Here is an 18,148-nt window from a genome sequence, read left to right as displayed (position 1 = left end):
TCTAATGAGGTGTAACAGAAGTGTTAGACACCTCCATCGATCCCAGAAAATACACACACAGCTTGCTACCGTCGGTAATTAGACACTAGTGTACAGTCAATACATGCAGTTACGGTCAATACCCACAACACAGTGTACATACAGTAGCAGCGATGGCCATCTCAGCAGGGAGTTGTTATGGAACTCCCTGATCTCAGGTCCAGATAAAAGATAACAAGGTATCACGTTTCTTTACTGTCTTCATACTGTAGCGACAAGAAGAAAACTTCACTAGCAAGCAACGGAGAGTTAACTTTTTCAGAGCGTGGTTTGGGGCGAGTCTTCAATGCCTTAATGTTTGTCATAACCCCATCAAAGGAGTCCAGTACATTTGCGACTGAAGGGATTACTCTTTGTCTTTAGTATCTGCTTTTATGTACGTAGCCAAATGTATGGGAACCTCTCAGCAAATTAACTTTCTTCAGAGGGCTGCAAGCAGTTGGGGCGAGTCTTCCAAGCCTTTAATCATTCGACCCCTTCTTTCCATCAACCTTTCCTCTTCTCCCCAACCCTGTGACAGCCAAACCTCCCCACACTCCGTAACAGTATTTCTCATACCATGTCACATCCATTCCCTGACATAGCCAATGTTATTTCACGTAACATAAGGTTCAAATGTTACCCCTTGCAGACTGACCCCACCTGGAAAGTAACTTTTGTCAGCCATTTTGATGGATTTCAAAGGGAAACAATCTGACTCACGGCAAACTAGTAATACTATAACAAGTTGTTAGCAACATTTGTTGTGAAGCAACTTCTACTAATAAACGAGCAATTCTACCGTTCTCAACGTACTTGATCACATCCAAGAGACAAGTGCCATCTTCCTCCATTTCCTGGCAAACAAACGCCTGCAAAACAAGCGAGAGAAAAAAATTAAAATCAATATAGTCTTAGCAACAATTACATATTTTCCTCTTTAAATTTAGATACACACTAAGTGCTGCACAGCATATTATCATGTGCATCAAAGGGCAACAGAAAAGATGGAAACTTGACAATAATAAGTTTTATCTGCTGCCATATGCTCAAGGTTTCAGATTAATAACAATTTGGTATAATTTGCTTTATAAAGCCTTCCTTTCCATTCCACTAAACAGAGACACAAAACCCTACTGTCATTATTGGTCTAAACGATACAAGTCAAAATGTCACGAACAACTTCCCTTAACAGATTAGGAAAAACTTATTTCATTTGGGAGATATCACTTTATTTAAAGGATAAAGTCTAAACATGATATCATTGAGACACCATATTTTATTAATATATTTGCTGATATGTTTCCCCCCTTTATTTCTAAAACAATTGAGTGCTTGTAATCTTTCTATGGCTATTTTGGTTGTCAAAATATTCACCTTCAAGTTAAAATATAGTAAATCACTGAATGTCCACCCCCCCCCCCTTTAAGGTTAAATTGATGATGAGTCCTCAGTGCAGACCTAAACTATTCTCCAGTTTTTACCTATTCTCTGTTTGTGTGGGTTGGAAGGTATGACAAACCATCATGAAATTGATGGTTAAAACAGTCCATGTATCATTACTAGGCTACCAGCATTCAATTAAGCTACTTTGGCTGTTGTTGATCAGATTTACTATATCATACAGTACTGTACCTGTGTTGCTAAAACCGGTAGACTTCTCAAGTGGGATCACACTCTTTTCTGGCCATTTTCTCATTGACTACTCTTTGCTAGTGTAATTCTGTAAAATGAGAAAAGAAACATGACGCTATAATGTATGAGAGATATCTACTAGAATGAATAGATCAGTATAAACTGCTGGTTCTGTAATCTGACAAGTTTAAGGCACACATACCCAGTATTGCTAAGTATATATCTGACAAAACATTCCTAAATATTGATGAATCTAGTCAAAATAGATGCAACCAGTTCTGAGCTGATTATTGGCACATGCATCATCGGTAAAATACAGTGAATCAACCTATCAGTATGGGCGAAATGTAGTACCTGCTGCCACATTTGCCGATTGATGTTGTTTCACAAAAGTTGACGTCTCATCTTGTAGTTTAAAACTGTAGACCTACTTGGCCCGAGAACTAATTAAAATACCCCAACTCTGTGTTCTAAAGTAAATGAACATTGCTTTGAGAGACTAAGAAACCTGGTAAGGACTGGTAAAGTGTCATAAATCCAGGTACCAGTGTGTGCTTGATGCAATTCTGAAGCCCTCCAGCCAAGTCTCGAGCTCTAGATCCAAGTCTCGAGCCCTTGAGCCAAGTATCAAGTCCCTTGAGTCAAGTCTCAAATCCCTTGAGCCAAGTCTCAAGTTCTTAGCATTTAGGCCTGAGTCGGGTAGCAAAAAAACGGAACCGGGTACCTGTTTTCAATACCTGGTCTGGTAACGGGTACCCGAAAATGACTGTCTAGAACTAATATTGAATAAGCTTTGTTCAATGATTTAAGATTTGAACTACGTTTTGTGAATTTTTGGCTCTGTGACTGTTTAAAATAATCACTTCGATATTTAAACACCCTTTGGAAAACTTAATCACGGAACTAGCCAAAGACAATGTACATAAATGGCAGCTCACTATACAGTACCACCTCTCATTACACCTCCGAAATACATACATTTTCAATCAATTCACAGGTCTGTTGTTATGAACAACTAAATTTCATGTTTAATAAATAATAATGCAAATGCACATGAAATAAAGAAAAACATTCATCGCTAAAGTCAGATCGCATATTTGGAATAAACCTTTAGTAAAAAGCCACTTGCGATTATTTTTGTTTGTTATCCTGTCTATAATCCCGACTCAGGCCAAGTAGCATTGAATGTTTCATGACTCGAAAAATCTCAATCTTATTTTTCATGCAAATAGACCTCCGTATCATGTACAGTGCAGTTTATTTTCAACATGTTTCTACCGTATTTCCCTTTATGTCTAAGGTGTACTGCATAGTGGTAGCAGAAAACATTTCCTTTAGTCAAAGTGAAGAAATGACTTTACTTTACACTTAAAAACAAACCGTATTATACATTCAATCTTGACAGTCTAAGAAAAAAACTTGCACTGTCATGAGGTGTTAATGACGGCCTATCTGTGCATAACTGTATATTAGGCAGTACACTGGACTATGTATTTGTGCAATCACTATGTATCGTATGCCTAGTAGTTCCATTACTGATGGCATTATGTAATGTCTGGCTCTAGTAATCTTGTCCTTCATGTAAAACATTTCCATATGTCTGAAAGAGAGCAGTTTGAAGGTTATATTTAACCCAACCCCCCCCCCCACCCCAGACGTAAATTCTTCACTGGCAGTCCAGTTCGGTGATAAATGTTCACCTTGTAGCCCACTTCCTTACTTATGTGTTACAGCCAAAGCATTTGCTTGCGTCCGATTCATGACCCGGGTGTTGACAAACACAGTACACAACAATGTTATTGTTTGACTTTTTCATAAGTTTTGTGAACGGGCAAAAAACATGGTAAAGAGGTACACCCTCGTGTCTGGGCGGTTACTAAGTTTTACACTCTAGCAGCTAACCAAGCAGTGGGAAGATACAAGGATCTATTTCTTCATGTTTATAACAGAATGCAATAATGCAGCTTCCATTTAACCACCATGTCAACCACCAGTGATTATAGCTAAATTATCAATTTAAAATGTTGGAAGTTTGATGTTTACTTCTGCTCTGAACAGGCTGTGAGGTTGTGCTTTGAATTTGAAGCAGAAATTTATGGCTACAAACAATTTTTCAAAAAAAGGGCACAGTGTAATAAAGTGAATGTACGTTAAACCTTGAGCATTTAGAAAATCAGTATTTTACGATGCATTTCCACACCAGGTTTTCATTAAATACACAAGGTCACTGAAGGCCATAGGGATCTATGCAGGATGGTAAACTGCAACTTTAGCATGCAATTTCTTTCAATGGTCAAAGATATATCTTTTATATTGCTCTGTGGTTTAGTTTCATCTTCAAATATGTGACTTAGTTTGATCAGATTACTACCAGATAGCGATTTTGAGTTCTACTTGCTATGGTCTCGAGTGAAAACATTCACATACAGGTGTTAAAATTTACAGTACAATTCCTGTCTCGAATGGATGCAATATTTTATGATAGTGCCTCAAAATGTGAAGTTTATGTTTCCTTCTTGTACTACTGTTCATACATTACGTTGGTTCCCACATAACGGTACTGCTTAAAATTGCATACCGTTTCACTTCCACGCACGGGAGCAACAGGAACACGACACATTATGCCAAGCCAGGGGATCATACATGCAAACTTACCATACACCAACATACGGATGAATGGGGTCTCTGATAAACCATTGCTAACTCTTTTACTCACTTTGTGTGGAATTAGAAAAAAAGTCAACACTGAACGTGAAACAAATCTCGTCTAAACTTCTAGAGATAGGCCATACTATTATTAAAAATTGTGGAATGAAGAAACCCATAAGATCTCAGTGAATCAACTGGGAAAGTCTTTGAACTGTAGTGTTTGTTATGTATACCCATGGGCGGGATTACGGGGGGGGCAAGAGGGGGCATTTGCCCCCCCACTTTTTCCCAGACCTTAGTTCACTTTTTTGTCGTTTTTGCAGACAAATGTGCACAACCCTAATCGAATTATTCCCCCACAACAGCTCTATCAAATAGGCCTATTTGTTTCGAATCTAAGTCGAATTTGTGTTTAACATCGTAACATGAAACATGCAGAATAACTGGAGCTGGAGCTAGGATATGGTTCGCAGCACAGGTTACGAATCCTGGAGCTAACACACTAGCGATTCAATTCTGCATGTAATGAATCCCCGGCATGTGCTACAGTGCTAGCTTCAGGAATTGATTTTCAACGTTGCTGCTCTACTGAATGCGTTGAATAACTAAATCCAGAGAAACGATTTACGAAAGCCAGATTTTCATATTGGATATATCAATAATTAAATTAAATACACTGAGACATGAACCCCCCCCCCCCAGTGTCATTCAACAATATGCAATGGCAACCAATGCCGATGTAATTTCTTTACTGCTCGAAATCCTGGAATGATCAGTGGCGGAGCGTCCATACAGTCAGTGGACTGCTGGCACTCTTTTACTTTTTACTTATTCGCTATTATTGACTTTTTTTATTGCGTTCTCATCTACCTATTGACATTTGTCACATTTTGTTGGTGTAATTCGGCGATGACACCTATTTATTCTTCGTTTATCTGCAAATAAGCAAGGCCCGGAAAGGGTCATTTCCGGCGATCTAGGGAGTATCTTTACTCAAAAAATTTCTGTACGCTCCGCGCCAACCTGTGGTGGCACTCCGCTTAGATAGTGTCAAAAGCGCCCCTACAGACCATTCTCGCCCCCCCCCCGACCGATATCCCTAGCTCCGCCACTGGGAATGATGCATGCAAATCGAATAATGTAAATTACAAATTGGCACTAACACAGTAACACATTAAATCCATTGTTACAGTATACAGCACTCGGCAGTTTCGGTAGGGGGGGGGGGGGGGGTAAAGGTATGTTCAGCTCCCAATATTTGCCAAGTGCTCCAAGAAGTGGGTGCTGAACATATTCTTGATCGGTCCAATTCACAATATACTAATAATTTTAGGGGGAAAGCGGATTTTACGATCTAAGGGTACCTTTCATCGAAAATTTCGACGCTCCATGCCAACCGATGATGGCGCTCCGCTTAGATAGTGACGTATAACAAAAGTTGTACATCACCATCTTGACCATATGTTTTACTATCAATCCTCTTCAAATTTTTAAACGAAAATTAACTATCTAGATACAACTGCAGACATGAGATCCACATTTCAAGGATGGGTACATGCAGCTTAGAGCACTCGGGAAGTGCCGTTTCCGGCCGTCTGGAGGGTTTGTAAAGCCAAAAAATTTCTTGTACGCTACGCGCCAACCGATGGTGGCGCTCCGCTTAGATAGTCTTGCTGGCAGGTTTGCCCCCCCACTTTCACAACTCAAATCCCGCCCCTGCCCCCTAGAAATTGATCTTGTAAGCACAGTGAAAGTTTGTAAGAAATCCACTGACCAGTAATGGCTATATACATGAAGCTACTCCTGTCTTTACGATAGTATTTCCAACATTATCACCAAATTGTCCAGCTAAACTTGAGCTAAACTGATCACTTTCTAACATGCTCTGAGTTATGCCAGTGAGTCATAAAGACTAAGCCTAGCATGCTCTGGAAGTCATTCTTGGCATAAATGAATTGTTTTGTCAGGTTTAAGGTATATATGGTATATAAGTAGTAATAATTTCATTTGGGTCCTAATTTTGTTCACCTTGTATGACTGTGCAATACATATCAAGTTGCAGTTACTCAAAAAATGCAACTGCACGAACAAGAAAATTAGCAAATCATGCAAGCATGTTGTAGACTAATCCTTCAGCAGGGGTGAGAAAATTAACAGAGTTGCTTCATGAATGCATGGGGGCAAACACAGGACAATTTTATTGTCTGAATTTTAGTAAATATCCCTCATACATGAAATTATAAATGTGTGATGCACAGCTTAGGCTATCCAACTGTCATTACAGAGCCAATTTACTGCTCAACCAATTCTCTTGTTGTAAACCCCCAGTTTAATCTGTACACTTTTTGATGGAAGATTAAGTTAGTGGACCCCCAGGGCTGGCTAGCACAATATGTAGTTGTTTCTTCATGTTCTCCGAATGCGAGAGGAAGTTTAATGTGGGATTTTCAATTTACTTATCAATTGGTACTATGATTTTTCCCACAAAGCGTACGTTACCCTCCCTCGCCCGCACACAAACGTAATACGGCCTAGCCTAATCTAAGTACGGCACGAATTAATAATGGAAGTCACTAAGTTATCTTTCTTTAATAGCTTCAAAATCTTCGTTGTTTAACCAGAAATGTATGGTCATAAACATAACTGGAAATGGCAACGTTTAACTACAAGGAACAAGGCCTGAACATGCAGGACATTGAGGAATGCCAGACCCGGGAAATTCGTATCAACATATGTTCTCACAGAGGTTGATTCAATGCCTGCTAGCGGTCCTACGTGACCTGGTACTCCGCTAAGCATTATTGCACGACCAAAATACACACTTCAACAAACAGGTGCCGGAATGCTACTTGCATCCATAAATGTTATCTACAAAAACAATTAGTTTCATTTAGGAGGCTTTACAGAACTAAGAGCACCTGAGCCTACGTTTTACCTCTAAAATTTATCAGAAATAATATTCTGGTTTCAACTCACCGTCAGTTTGCAAGCTTGCGTTGAATAATAGTCTGTATCGAATGGTACAAGCAATCTGATTGGTTAGTTTGAGCACCATAACTTCGTTTGCATAATGCTGCACCACTTACAGTACAGTTTTCAAGTTACCACATTGTTCTTCCTAAGAGGGAAAATAGTCGGGTGTCCCAAGCTCGCGATCAGGAATTCCTCATACATAGCAATTGCACTTGTACACTGTCTGACATATGCGGTTTCTTTACAAAATGACGTCAGAACCGAGCTCTTGTCACAGAACTCATGTTTCTGTGACTACTATCGTCTTTCCAATCATAACAATGGACGAGTCTAAGCAATGCTTGTTCTCCTTTATTAAAATTTGAAATTTCTCGCCAACATTTTTCCTTATATTAGTTACCTTCTAAATAATAAGATAAATTACAAATCAAGAAACTCAAGGGTTTTACGTGAAAAGTCGTATTTCAAAAGGCTTGACTGCCTTGGTGATAAATAATGTCGTATCTCAACACCTCGCGCAAGTGGAGGAGCCTGGTTTTGTAAGGATAAACAGTTCTGCCATTCCGACAAATAAATTGACTGGGTGTTTATACATAAAACAATTACGAATGTAGCTTTAAGATTGCTCTTTTCAGCTTCCGTTGTTTTATTCTTTGAAACCTGACCAAGTTGTTATAGTATCCTGGTCTATGCATTTGACTCATTGTAAAAAGCAACATGCATTACGCTAAGGAAACTCAGCGGTGAGATGACTGTGAAAGATTAGGGTTATATACGGTAAGGTTTCGCAATAATGGTGAGATTTACTATTACACAAGTCAAGCATGATTATAAACAATATATTTCCACAGGCGGAGACACAATACCAAACACACACGCTGAAGACTTGATCAAGTCAATTTCTCATCACGGTTCAAATGTTTATATTTTTCTTTACGTCTATTTTCTGTTATAGAGACGGGCTTTGCATATGTATGGTAAATTTATATTATTGAAAGCTCTTTGTATGATCTAATGTTTCTTGATATAATAACTGTGATAAAAAAAGATAAACAAAATTAGTAATACATAAATTTGGCGGGCGTGGGAAGGGTAAGTCATGGTTCCATATTCATACGTGTATAACTTATATTACAAAAACATATAGAATTTGTATAACACATCGACGTATTATTATATATTATTCAATGTAAAAGGGATATTGGTAGGCCGACGGAGGGGTCGTGGCCGTGAATGCAGCATTTTTGGTTGAATTTTGCCACTGTCTTCTGGTCATACTCGAAGTGAACTTGAGGTAAGATAATGAATCTTAAAAAAGTAAATTCTCCCCTAAATCAGTTTACCAAAATCACTCAAAGAGGCTGATGAAGAATATGGAAATCTAAAAAAAATACCAATATAAAACATAAAAATCAGTACATTCAATATCCTGCATCACATTAAGCTTTTAATAATATTGTTACCGTGCATATAGCCCGTTGTGTGCTTTTTGGGGTTACAACGATAAACATGCGACAACACAACTCAGAACACAGTTACGGTGGATTACAAGTTGCACTACAGACAAACATCTTATGAACTAAATATACAGCAAGCTTAATTAAGGTTAAATCAACTTAGAATAGGTTTATTTTTCTCGAGCCAAACTTGTTGATTTCATTATCATAATTATTTTTATTTTTTACTTCATTTCATTTCAGTTATGATTTGATTCCATTCCTGCTCTGCCGACGGACATAGCCGTATCTATACATATACGGCTCTGCTGACGGAAAGTACACAGCGCCCTCACTTCTTAGAGTCATACGTTTACAATATATCCCAGTCTTTCCGCAGTATTTTCCACTTTTGTGCGCCATGGAGCTCCAGGCTTTCAGGTTCACACATTCGCGGGGAGCTGATACACGGTCAATGGCAAGGCCCACACACATACTGCCATGGCCTACACTATTTTAATTCACTTTGTTACGATGATATGGTGACCTCAGTTTGGAAGTTCGGTGCCTTATACCCACTCCCACTGTACGTTGAAGACCCTGATATCGGACACAAAACGTCTCATAGCCGTTGAAAAATAAAAAATAAAATAAAAAAATCGAACTGGTTTATGAAAATTTTCTACACAAGTTATAAGTTCCTGAAATATCATTTTAAGCAATGCAACTGACGTAACAATAAAAAGTTCCCAGAACTAAACTGAAAACTTATGGCGACCGTGCCTTTCCATCAGCCGGGCCCAAGCTCTGGAATGGTCTGCCCATATCTGTGCGGATTTTCCCACCCTCAGTCAGTTCAAATCTTGTTTGAAGACTCATTGTTTTTTCAAGTGGGCGTTCTATTAGGGTTGTACAGCGCTATTGAATACTCCGTAGATTTTAGCGCTTTATAAGTTCATTTATTATTATTATTATTATGACCTAAAAAATGAAGAAATAACAAAGAACATAGAAACGTTAACGGTTTACAATGTGACTATATGTACGGTACTCCAATAGTCTTTGGCGTACCCGGTTTAACATGACGGAACCACGCAGTTAGTGCAGTAACTGTATGCACGACACTAGACCAAGATTATTTCACTAACTATAAAGAACCGATACTTAATCAAATTGACTATTTGCTTTAGACCAACACTCCATCCTATTTAGTTGTCATAGTCAATGGGTCTGGTCAGAGTGGGATGCATGCATTATATGATGAGACCGCTGCTGAGCGGGATTGACACGAAGAACTTGTACAATATATATATATACGGACAGCTGCCTAGTTACGTAACTATATAAAGCTATAGAGCGGTGCTCCGGTTTCTCTTGTATAGGACCTATATAGCCAATCATATACGAAGTGTTGTTGTATAGGAGCTCGTCTGATATACTCGGCTGTGACAGATCGACAAGGAAGACATCATTCTCAGTTTTCTTGCCATTTTGTTTCTTGAGAAGAAGGAGAAAAAGAAGAAGAAGAAGATAAACAGAAGTAGGCTGATCAACGACGTATAACTGGTATACATCTCTACAGTAGGCTCAATCAAGTATATTCATTTACAGTATATATTGCTGCTGTAGATTTATGGAACAATCTTCCTATTACTATCAGAAACTCTGCTTTTATATCAACCTTTAATTAAGACTGCTGTTATGAAAACACATTTAGTTTCTTCTTATTTTGCTTAATGACCTTTTCTTGTTTTTGTTGTAAAGGGCATTGAGACCGCCTCAGGTATATTGCGCTACATAAGAATCTATTATTATTATTGTTGTTATTATTATTATTATTATTATTATCAGGACTAATTTAGTGCAAACTATATGTAGTCAATAACACGTTAAAGCTTCATCTATAGGCCTAATCCAACTACGGCGTATATAGCAAAATCCCAATATACCTCGGTTTGGGTGCATGGTTTTTAATGATACCACTTTTATACAAAATCAAGTCACGTGCCATTATTATGTGGTTCCCTATGCTATATACATCCATATACTGACTCCACATTGTTTACTGAATCTATAGGCGGTGGTAATATGAAACGGATGGGGGAGGGACGGTGTGGTGTGGGTGTGGGAGGAGGGGGTCGGGTAGGGGAGGGAGGGGGGGGGTAGGTGGAGTACACCAAGGGAACGTCTAGATCTGTCGTATTATGTATATTTGCTGAACTGTTTTGTAACGAGTCTTGACCTAATTCACCAAAGTAAAAGTGAAGTAACCAAAAAAAAAATGGGCTTTTGCTAATGGATATAATACAGTGTGACCCAGGTCAACGACTAGACTTGAACCAGGAATTCTAACTTGTTTCGACCTCACTTGACATCTTAATTAAATGACCCCTTACAATTAGCAGTGGCGTTGACATTGGGGGTGCGGGTTTCCAAGACTTTCAAAATTTGTCTGCCCCCACTCCCCCCCCCCCCAAATAAAAAGTATTTTTTATAGAAAACATAGACTTTACCTGCCCTCTGGAATAGCTTACGCCCGTAAAAAGAAGTTTATCTACATCTCCTGGTTACAAGTTTCCTGTGTTAGGAATGGTGTCAATTTTTTAAGAGCACCAATCATGTCTGCATAACGGAATAAGTAAGACATTTCGTTTAGAGAAGTATTCATCTTTCAAAACAGTTTTCTTCCCCCGAACGGTGGGCTATGAGACAGACACTAGAAAATTCAACCATATCTCTCGAAATTGGTAACCGTTTTAATTTCCAAAATTTAACCTATTTTTCTCGAGAAATTTGAACCTTTACTTTACCGAAAGCTACACTTTATATCTCAAAATGTGGACTTTAGAATTTACAGACGTAATTTAACATTTTTTTTAAAACGGTTTTTTTAATGTGGCTTTTAGTTTGTTGGTCAAAATTGCTTGGATGGGGGGGGGGGGGGGGGTTCCCAGTCACCCCAGATCGACGCCCACGTCGCCCCATTTTGACGCCCATGTCGCCCAATGTTGACGCCCAAGTCGCCCCAGATCTACGCCCATGTCCTTGACTGGACCCAAGTATACGGCACGGTACTATATTAACAGTATAAATATTTCTTCTCGTATGGCGAGGTTGTGACTTATTAAACCTGCCGCTATCTATTTCACAGACAATAAGTCTACGATGTGTGGCGCTATTGCTATTCTTTTGCTCGGTCAAACTGTAACCGTGCCGACGGACACCATTCGTAAGTGAAAGGTGGAGTCGGACAAGAGATGGTGACGTCAGACACGAGATGATGGAGACTAAGATGCAGAATAAAGAGCGACATTCCCTGCAAAAGCAGCTTTACATTCTTTTGTTTTTGCAGACAATAGCAATCTTGACCGCTGTCACGTGGTCAGTGACTCATATTGTACCACATTTCTACCACCATGGTATGTATAAATGTCCACAAAATGGTTGATATATATATATATATTTATATATATATATATATATATATATATATATATATATATATATATATATATTTATATATATATATATATATATATATATATATATATATATATATATATATATATATATATATATATATATCACATATAGACAAGATATACAATTTACACCATATTGCTACCCTGGGTTTCACGCACGCATAGAGCGACGATCTTCAGGCCAGTGGATGGCATCCACTGGCCTGAAGATCGTCGCTCTATGCGTGCGTGAAACCCAGGGTAGCAATATGGTGTAAATTGTATATCTTGTCTATATGTGATATTATTGCTCTACTACGGTATTGAGCACTTTCTGCTACTACTGATTATACTTATACGTGTGATATATATATATATATTTACATATATATATATATATATATATACAATATATATATATTTGATGTAATTCTTATTTTGATAAAATGCGACGTTTTCAATTGACAAAAAATACGGTTATTATTCACTTAAGAAATTAAAATGATATGAATGATTGGAATTACAAAATTAAAATGCAAAAGGTGATTTTTCAGAGAAAATATGACTGAAAAAATTGAGAGAAATACTGGCTGCCTTGGGTATATCTAATTTAATCATAAAGTCAGTTTGACCATATTTTGTATTATTTATTTTCTGTTGTATTGCTTTTATATTTTTGTTTAAAGGCAATAAAAACAAGGAAAATATGATATACAATCGATGTATTTCAATATTAACTATCAAGATTTATAGTGTGAAACAATTGATCATCTTAATTTCTAATTCAAGATCCAAGATTAATCTATTACAATGATTTGTAGTACTGACTACAAATATCAAAGCGAATTCATGCATATTTCTTTCCTTTATCATATTTTATATAAGTATGAAATATATTGCACATTTGATCATTTGTTGCAATTTTTTTCTCATCATTTAGTCAAGTTGAGTTACACATTTGAAAATGAGGGCGTTGTCTATTTTAAATTATAAAAGAAGATCCTGCTAGGATCGAAACGTCAGGCCAACTTACTTCTACACATTAAATTATAAGGGACAGACAACTTTCGGAAGGTGAGGAATGGACGCCGTAACAGCGTTATTAGTTAAAATGCAGTTGTTAAAATGAACAGAATGATCGATAAACACAGATTCATTTTTGCAATGCTTTCACCAAACAGGTTCATTACGCAGTGTTGAGGAAGACAACTCTGTTACACAACGGAAGAGCGTAGTGAATGCCAGTGAGTGGGGCAATCACAGTACTGTACATCAGGTAATACACATCGGAGGAATAAGTCTGGAAGATATGTCAGTGACTATACTGGCGACGTTTAATGACGGATTTGTAGACTTCTTAAGAAACTGGTTAGAAAGCCTTCAACGACTCCATTTTAGATTTAACGTCACGTTGATAGCAGAGGACGGTTCTGCATTTCGAAAATTCTTTAAAGCCCAATCTCGTTATAAAAGATTTATGGCTATTGATCTTTATTACACCAACTCAAAGTTCGTGAAGAATTCATTCCCTGGCGTGAACACTCAACAGTACCGAAGTATAGTCTGCAAGCGTCCTCGATATATTCTAGATTTGTTATCGACCGGAAGTGACGTTCTCTTCGTCGATATCGACGCAGTATGGGTTCAGAACCCACTCGAGGTCATTTCATCTGAATTCCACAACTTTGACATGTGGGTTGCCATGGGATACGACGGGACCACACCTTGTCCATGTTTTATGTACATGAAAGCTAACAATGCCACGATCACCATGGTAACAGAGTGGTTAAACAGGGTACAGAGGAATAAATGTTACACCAACCTGCACGCAGAGAATGAAATGATTGCACTGGGAAAGGTTATGCAAGTAAGAGAAGATTTAAGGCTGCTTAAGGTGAACAAATTACCCAAAACACAGTTTCCGACCGGCGAATCTTTTTTCTTAAAACCAGAGTGGAGACGAGATCACAGGCAAGATGTGTACGTTGTGCATGGCAACCGATTAGGTAGACACGACAGCAAAAAGAGCTGGTTCAGGAAAGTAGGTCTATGGTTCCTCAGATTCTGAAAAACCACGTGACTCTTTATAGGGTGTCTCGTATATGAAAATGTCAAGGGACCGCCAAAATGATGTGAACATTTCTGCAATTTTGTTGCAATTCATCATTTTGCTGCAAAATGTTGAAATGATAACACTGTGGTGCAAACGTATCATTATTAAAGAAACAAACGTTGTGTCGCAAAATGTTGTATTTAAGAGATATTGAAGTTATCAATTTCTCATTTTGCTACAACTTGTTGAAATGATGCCACTCTCTGGGTGTAATTCATCGTTTTCTTAAAAAATGTTGAAATGGTGAAAGATATTTATTTAGTGATCAATTTGCTGAGAATTGTTAAATCGATGACTTTTGATACTTAACCAGACCTGTCAACCTGTTTGACCCCAAAATAGGGAGAATAACATTTTTTAGGACCAACAAATAGGGAGAAAAAGGGGAAAAAAGGGAGGTTTGTAATTTTCAACTGAAATGACATAAATACTCCTAAATAAGTATAGTCTACTTATGCAATACAATGAGAGAATCATCCAATCAGTGTTTCTTGTTGTAGTTTAACAACAGCTCGCTTCGACTGTCTGTCTTGTTCTTGCGAACTACACTGAAGTGAATGCCTTTCCTGTTCAGCGTCACTGCATAGGACTAATTGTTGACTATTTTCAGAAATGTCGCAAGTGATGAAACATTAAAAAACCGGGAGAATAGAATATGATACCGGGAGGCCGGGAGATTCAGGTAAAAACAGGGAGTCTACCGGTAAAACCGGGAGAGTTGACGGGTCTGACTTAATACTTAGCTTAACACTTAACTAATACTTGACTTAGCACAGTAAAATATGGAAATATGTATGAAGAGTGCAAACTAGGCCCGATGTCTGTCGAATTGGCCTTTGAAGCCTCCTGGATGGAGTCGAGGGTCGGGGAGGGGTAGGGATTTAAAAAGAGAACAAGTCACTATATACATACTATTTATTTTGTTTAGATGTCTGATATTTGTTTGTCTATCTTTTTGCCGTCCTTTTTGTGCTTTTAGATGTTAACCGTTTTTCTACTGCATAATATTGTTTATGTATTTTGTATTGAGGGCTCCTCTGGAAAGCAATGCTTTTGCACTGAGCAGGACTACCCTCATTAAAGATGACAATAATAAAAAATAATAAAAAATACTCAGAATTGTTGGCTATTAATTGCTAGATCCCTTGGCGGACGCCACTTTCCCAACTTCATTACATAAGTTTGAAGATATCAATTAAAACAAACCACGATTTTCACTGTCTAGTAAATTTCCCTTCATTCATGGGACCAAAGAAATATATATTTGCAAATATATTGCAAATGACCAAAGTGCAAAAACACGTAAGAATATCAATTGAATCTTTCTTTTCGTGAAACTGATACCGTACAATACACGTTATTGTGAAATAAACTTATGAAGACTTCGGTGAAACTATAAGGATGCATACAGGGGCGTATCCGGGGGGGGGGCGCAACAGGCGCGCGCCCCCCTATTGGCCGTCACCAAAAAAAAAAAGTTTAGCAAAAAAAAAAAAAAAAAAATTGATGACGACCTTTATGTGAGATGTCGGTGATCGCTCAACCCCCCCCCCCCCCTCCCGTTTGCTTTATTTTTTGTTTGCCAAAAAAAGGTTCTGGCGAAGTTCGGCGGCATAATAGTTTTAGAAACATAGATGGTAATTGTGTTTGTATTATCACTATAAACACTAAGTGACATGCCAGCCATACTAAATTGTGCATTTTGTGTCCATATTTACTGGAAATGTTGCTTATTATTAAGGTCGAAAAATGGATCACATATGGCCATGGGCAGCGATCCTGGGTGGAGGGGGGATGAAAATGGGTGGAGGGGATGTAATGCACCATACCCCCCCACCAAATGCCAGGGATAAGAATATTTTCATGCCTACATTTATGCATCTTCGTTAATGTACGGCTCTTTTTTAGCTTCATTTCTCGCCTACCATAAACGCAGTGCGATCTTTTCAAATAAAGCGTCGTTATAAAGCAAAAATAGTTGACTGTAGGCTTCATTGGCCCTATAACAACAACATGTATTATTGCGCCCACGGTATTGATATAGTACATATATGCACCCTCATAGTATTCATATCAACGAGGTAAATGAATCTGGAGAAACTATCACACAGTAAATAAGCGCGTACGCGCGTACCATGTATGGAGGGTCATGTGATGTGTTCCAGGGTGGTACTAATATACTACTCTCCCTATTACGCATGATGATTTCATCCAACTAGTACGTAAATGAGTTTGCGCGCTTAGAGCAGCAGACGACACCCGTTACCTAGCAATAACCGTGCCTGTAGCCTAACGTGATAGCTATATTCCCGTCGAACAGCATTAGGCTCTGTTCCATGGAGAATTTCGTGGTTGCACTGAACTAAACATTTCCCCACATTTCCCATTTCTACACTCACTTATAGCGTGTAGTAATAACGTTAAGCCATATGAGACAAAGCTTGCCCCTAGAGCTGTATTAATAAGTAAGATTATGTAGAAAGCCTGCCTTCATTCAAGAGAATAAGGTTGAACGTTAGCATATTAGCACTATTTCGTAGGCCTGAAGTACCAGTACCTTCTTATGCCGTTAGTTCCCATGTCCGAACCGACCAATCTTTCACGAAGTCACTAACACTGTTCTCGAACTGCTACAGAGAAATATCAGTATAGTACCACCCTGGAACACATCACATGACCCTCCATACATGGTACGCGCGCACCCAATTGACATGAATCCTCCAGATTCATTTACCTCGTTGATTCATATAGGCCCTATAGTAGGCCTACACACGTACATGTTCCCTCGAACAGCTGAGAATCTCATGTAACCAGGGTAATGCTTAATACACGTTTCACCTGGATGCCCTAGCAATCGGTACCTAGGAATGTAACTATGTGTAATTGTGTATTGCATGTGTATAGGCCTATAATAGCCTGCATGAGGCCATTTTCTTCATCGAATAATATAAAAGAGCTCGCGAACATTCTAACGTTGCGCCTGAAACAAGATTGACAGGGGCAATTTTCCCAAAATAACACCCGAAATTAAAAAAAAAGTATTTTGGATCCTGATTATGAGATATTTCGGACATGACATCCCTATTTTTAAGTTGGGTATATGCCGCTTGGAAACTTCGGGAAGTGCCGTTTCCGGCCATCTAGAGGGTTTGTTAATCCAAAATTTTCTTGTACGCTTCGCGCCAACTCATGGTGGCGCTACGCTTATATAGTCAACAAGGTCATATCCCCCCCCCCCCCCCACTCGGAAGTACGGATCGCCGTCCATGCATATGACACCATTTTGCATTTCATCCCTTCTTCGAAAGCAAAAATTGTACACCCCTCCCCTTAGACCCATCCCCCAGGACGGCGATCATTCATGCCTGACGCCCCCCCCCCCCTATTGGAAAATCCTGGATACGCCCCTGGCATATACTGTGTGGAATATTTGGCTCTTTGCGAGTTTAATCACTGCACGTCGGATTACGTCGGATTTAAATTTAACCCTTTTCCTATATGGTACGGTACATGACTACCGAATATATAGGCACATTCTTGGCTGTAGGCCCTAAGCCCGGCCTAAGCTAGCACAATATCTTCAAAACAGTAATACATGATGTTAACAATTTATTGTTAGTCTGCGGTTTATGATTAGTCGAGCCTGCAGTGGTGGAGCGTCCATACAGTTAATGCGATTATTTACTTTTTTATTGCGCTCTCAAATACCTATTGACATTTATCACATTTTGTTGGTGTAATCTTCTGACAATATGGCGATGACACCTATTTATTCTTCGTTTATCTTCAAATTAGCAAGGCCCGGGTAATTTAATAAAGGGTAATTATTTTCCGTCGATCTATGGAGTATCTTTACTCAAAAA

At 38.5% G+C, this 18,148-nt stretch overlaps 2 protein-coding genes across 3 annotated transcripts in view; one reads left to right on the top strand and one right to left on the bottom strand.

Moving 5' to 3' along the window:
* Positions 1–7,705, bottom strand: part of LOC139982054 (uncharacterized) — a 40,062-nt gene extending 32,357 nt beyond the window's left edge. Inside the window, exons 1-3 of one of the 2 annotated variants that reach the window (XM_071994561.1) lie at positions 7,279–7,705; positions 1,654–1,741; positions 835–890 (exon numbers count right to left, since the gene is read on the bottom strand). In XM_071994561.1, the coding sequence (XP_071850662.1) occupies positions 835–872 (38 nt within the window). In that variant the 5' untranslated portion in view covers positions 873–890; positions 1,654–1,741; positions 7,279–7,705. Of the gene's footprint in view, positions 1–834; positions 891–1,653; positions 1,742–2,007; positions 2,032–7,278 lie in introns of those variants that run through there. The other variant, XM_071994562.1, reaches the window with a different exon arrangement.
* Positions 7,706–11,852: 4,147 nt separating this feature from the next.
* On the top strand, positions 11,853–15,403 carry LOC139983637 (uncharacterized). Its single transcript, XM_071997311.1, has 2 exons — positions 11,853–12,130; positions 13,354–15,403. The coding sequence occupies exons 1-2, from the start codon at positions 11,989–11,991 to the stop codon at positions 14,238–14,240; spliced, it is 1,029 nt and encodes a 342-aa protein (XP_071853412.1). The 5' UTR covers positions 11,853–11,988; the 3' UTR covers positions 14,241–15,403.
* The last annotated feature ends 2,745 nt before the right edge of the window (positions 15,404–18,148 follow it).

Source organism: Apostichopus japonicus, chromosome 16 (assembly GCF_037975245.1).
Source record: "Apostichopus japonicus isolate 1M-3 chromosome 16, ASM3797524v1, whole genome shotgun sequence".
Lineage (NCBI taxonomy): Eukaryota > Metazoa > Echinodermata > Holothuroidea > Aspidochirotida > Stichopodidae > Apostichopus > Apostichopus japonicus.
The sequence above is the reverse complement of the archived record's forward strand: the minus strand, read 5'-3'. Positions and strand labels throughout refer to the sequence as shown.

What these genes read in the sequence shown, in the direction of transcription:
- LOC139983637 (XM_071997311.1), top strand. Translation starts at nt 11,989, where the DNA reads ATGATGGAGACTAAGATGCAGAATAAAGAGCGACATTCCCTGCAAAAG. An exon ending in ACCACATTTCTACCACCATG is followed by an intron (nt 12,131 to 13,353) that starts GTATGTATAAAT and finishes TTCACCAAACAG; the next exon opens with GTTCATTACGCAGTGTTGAG.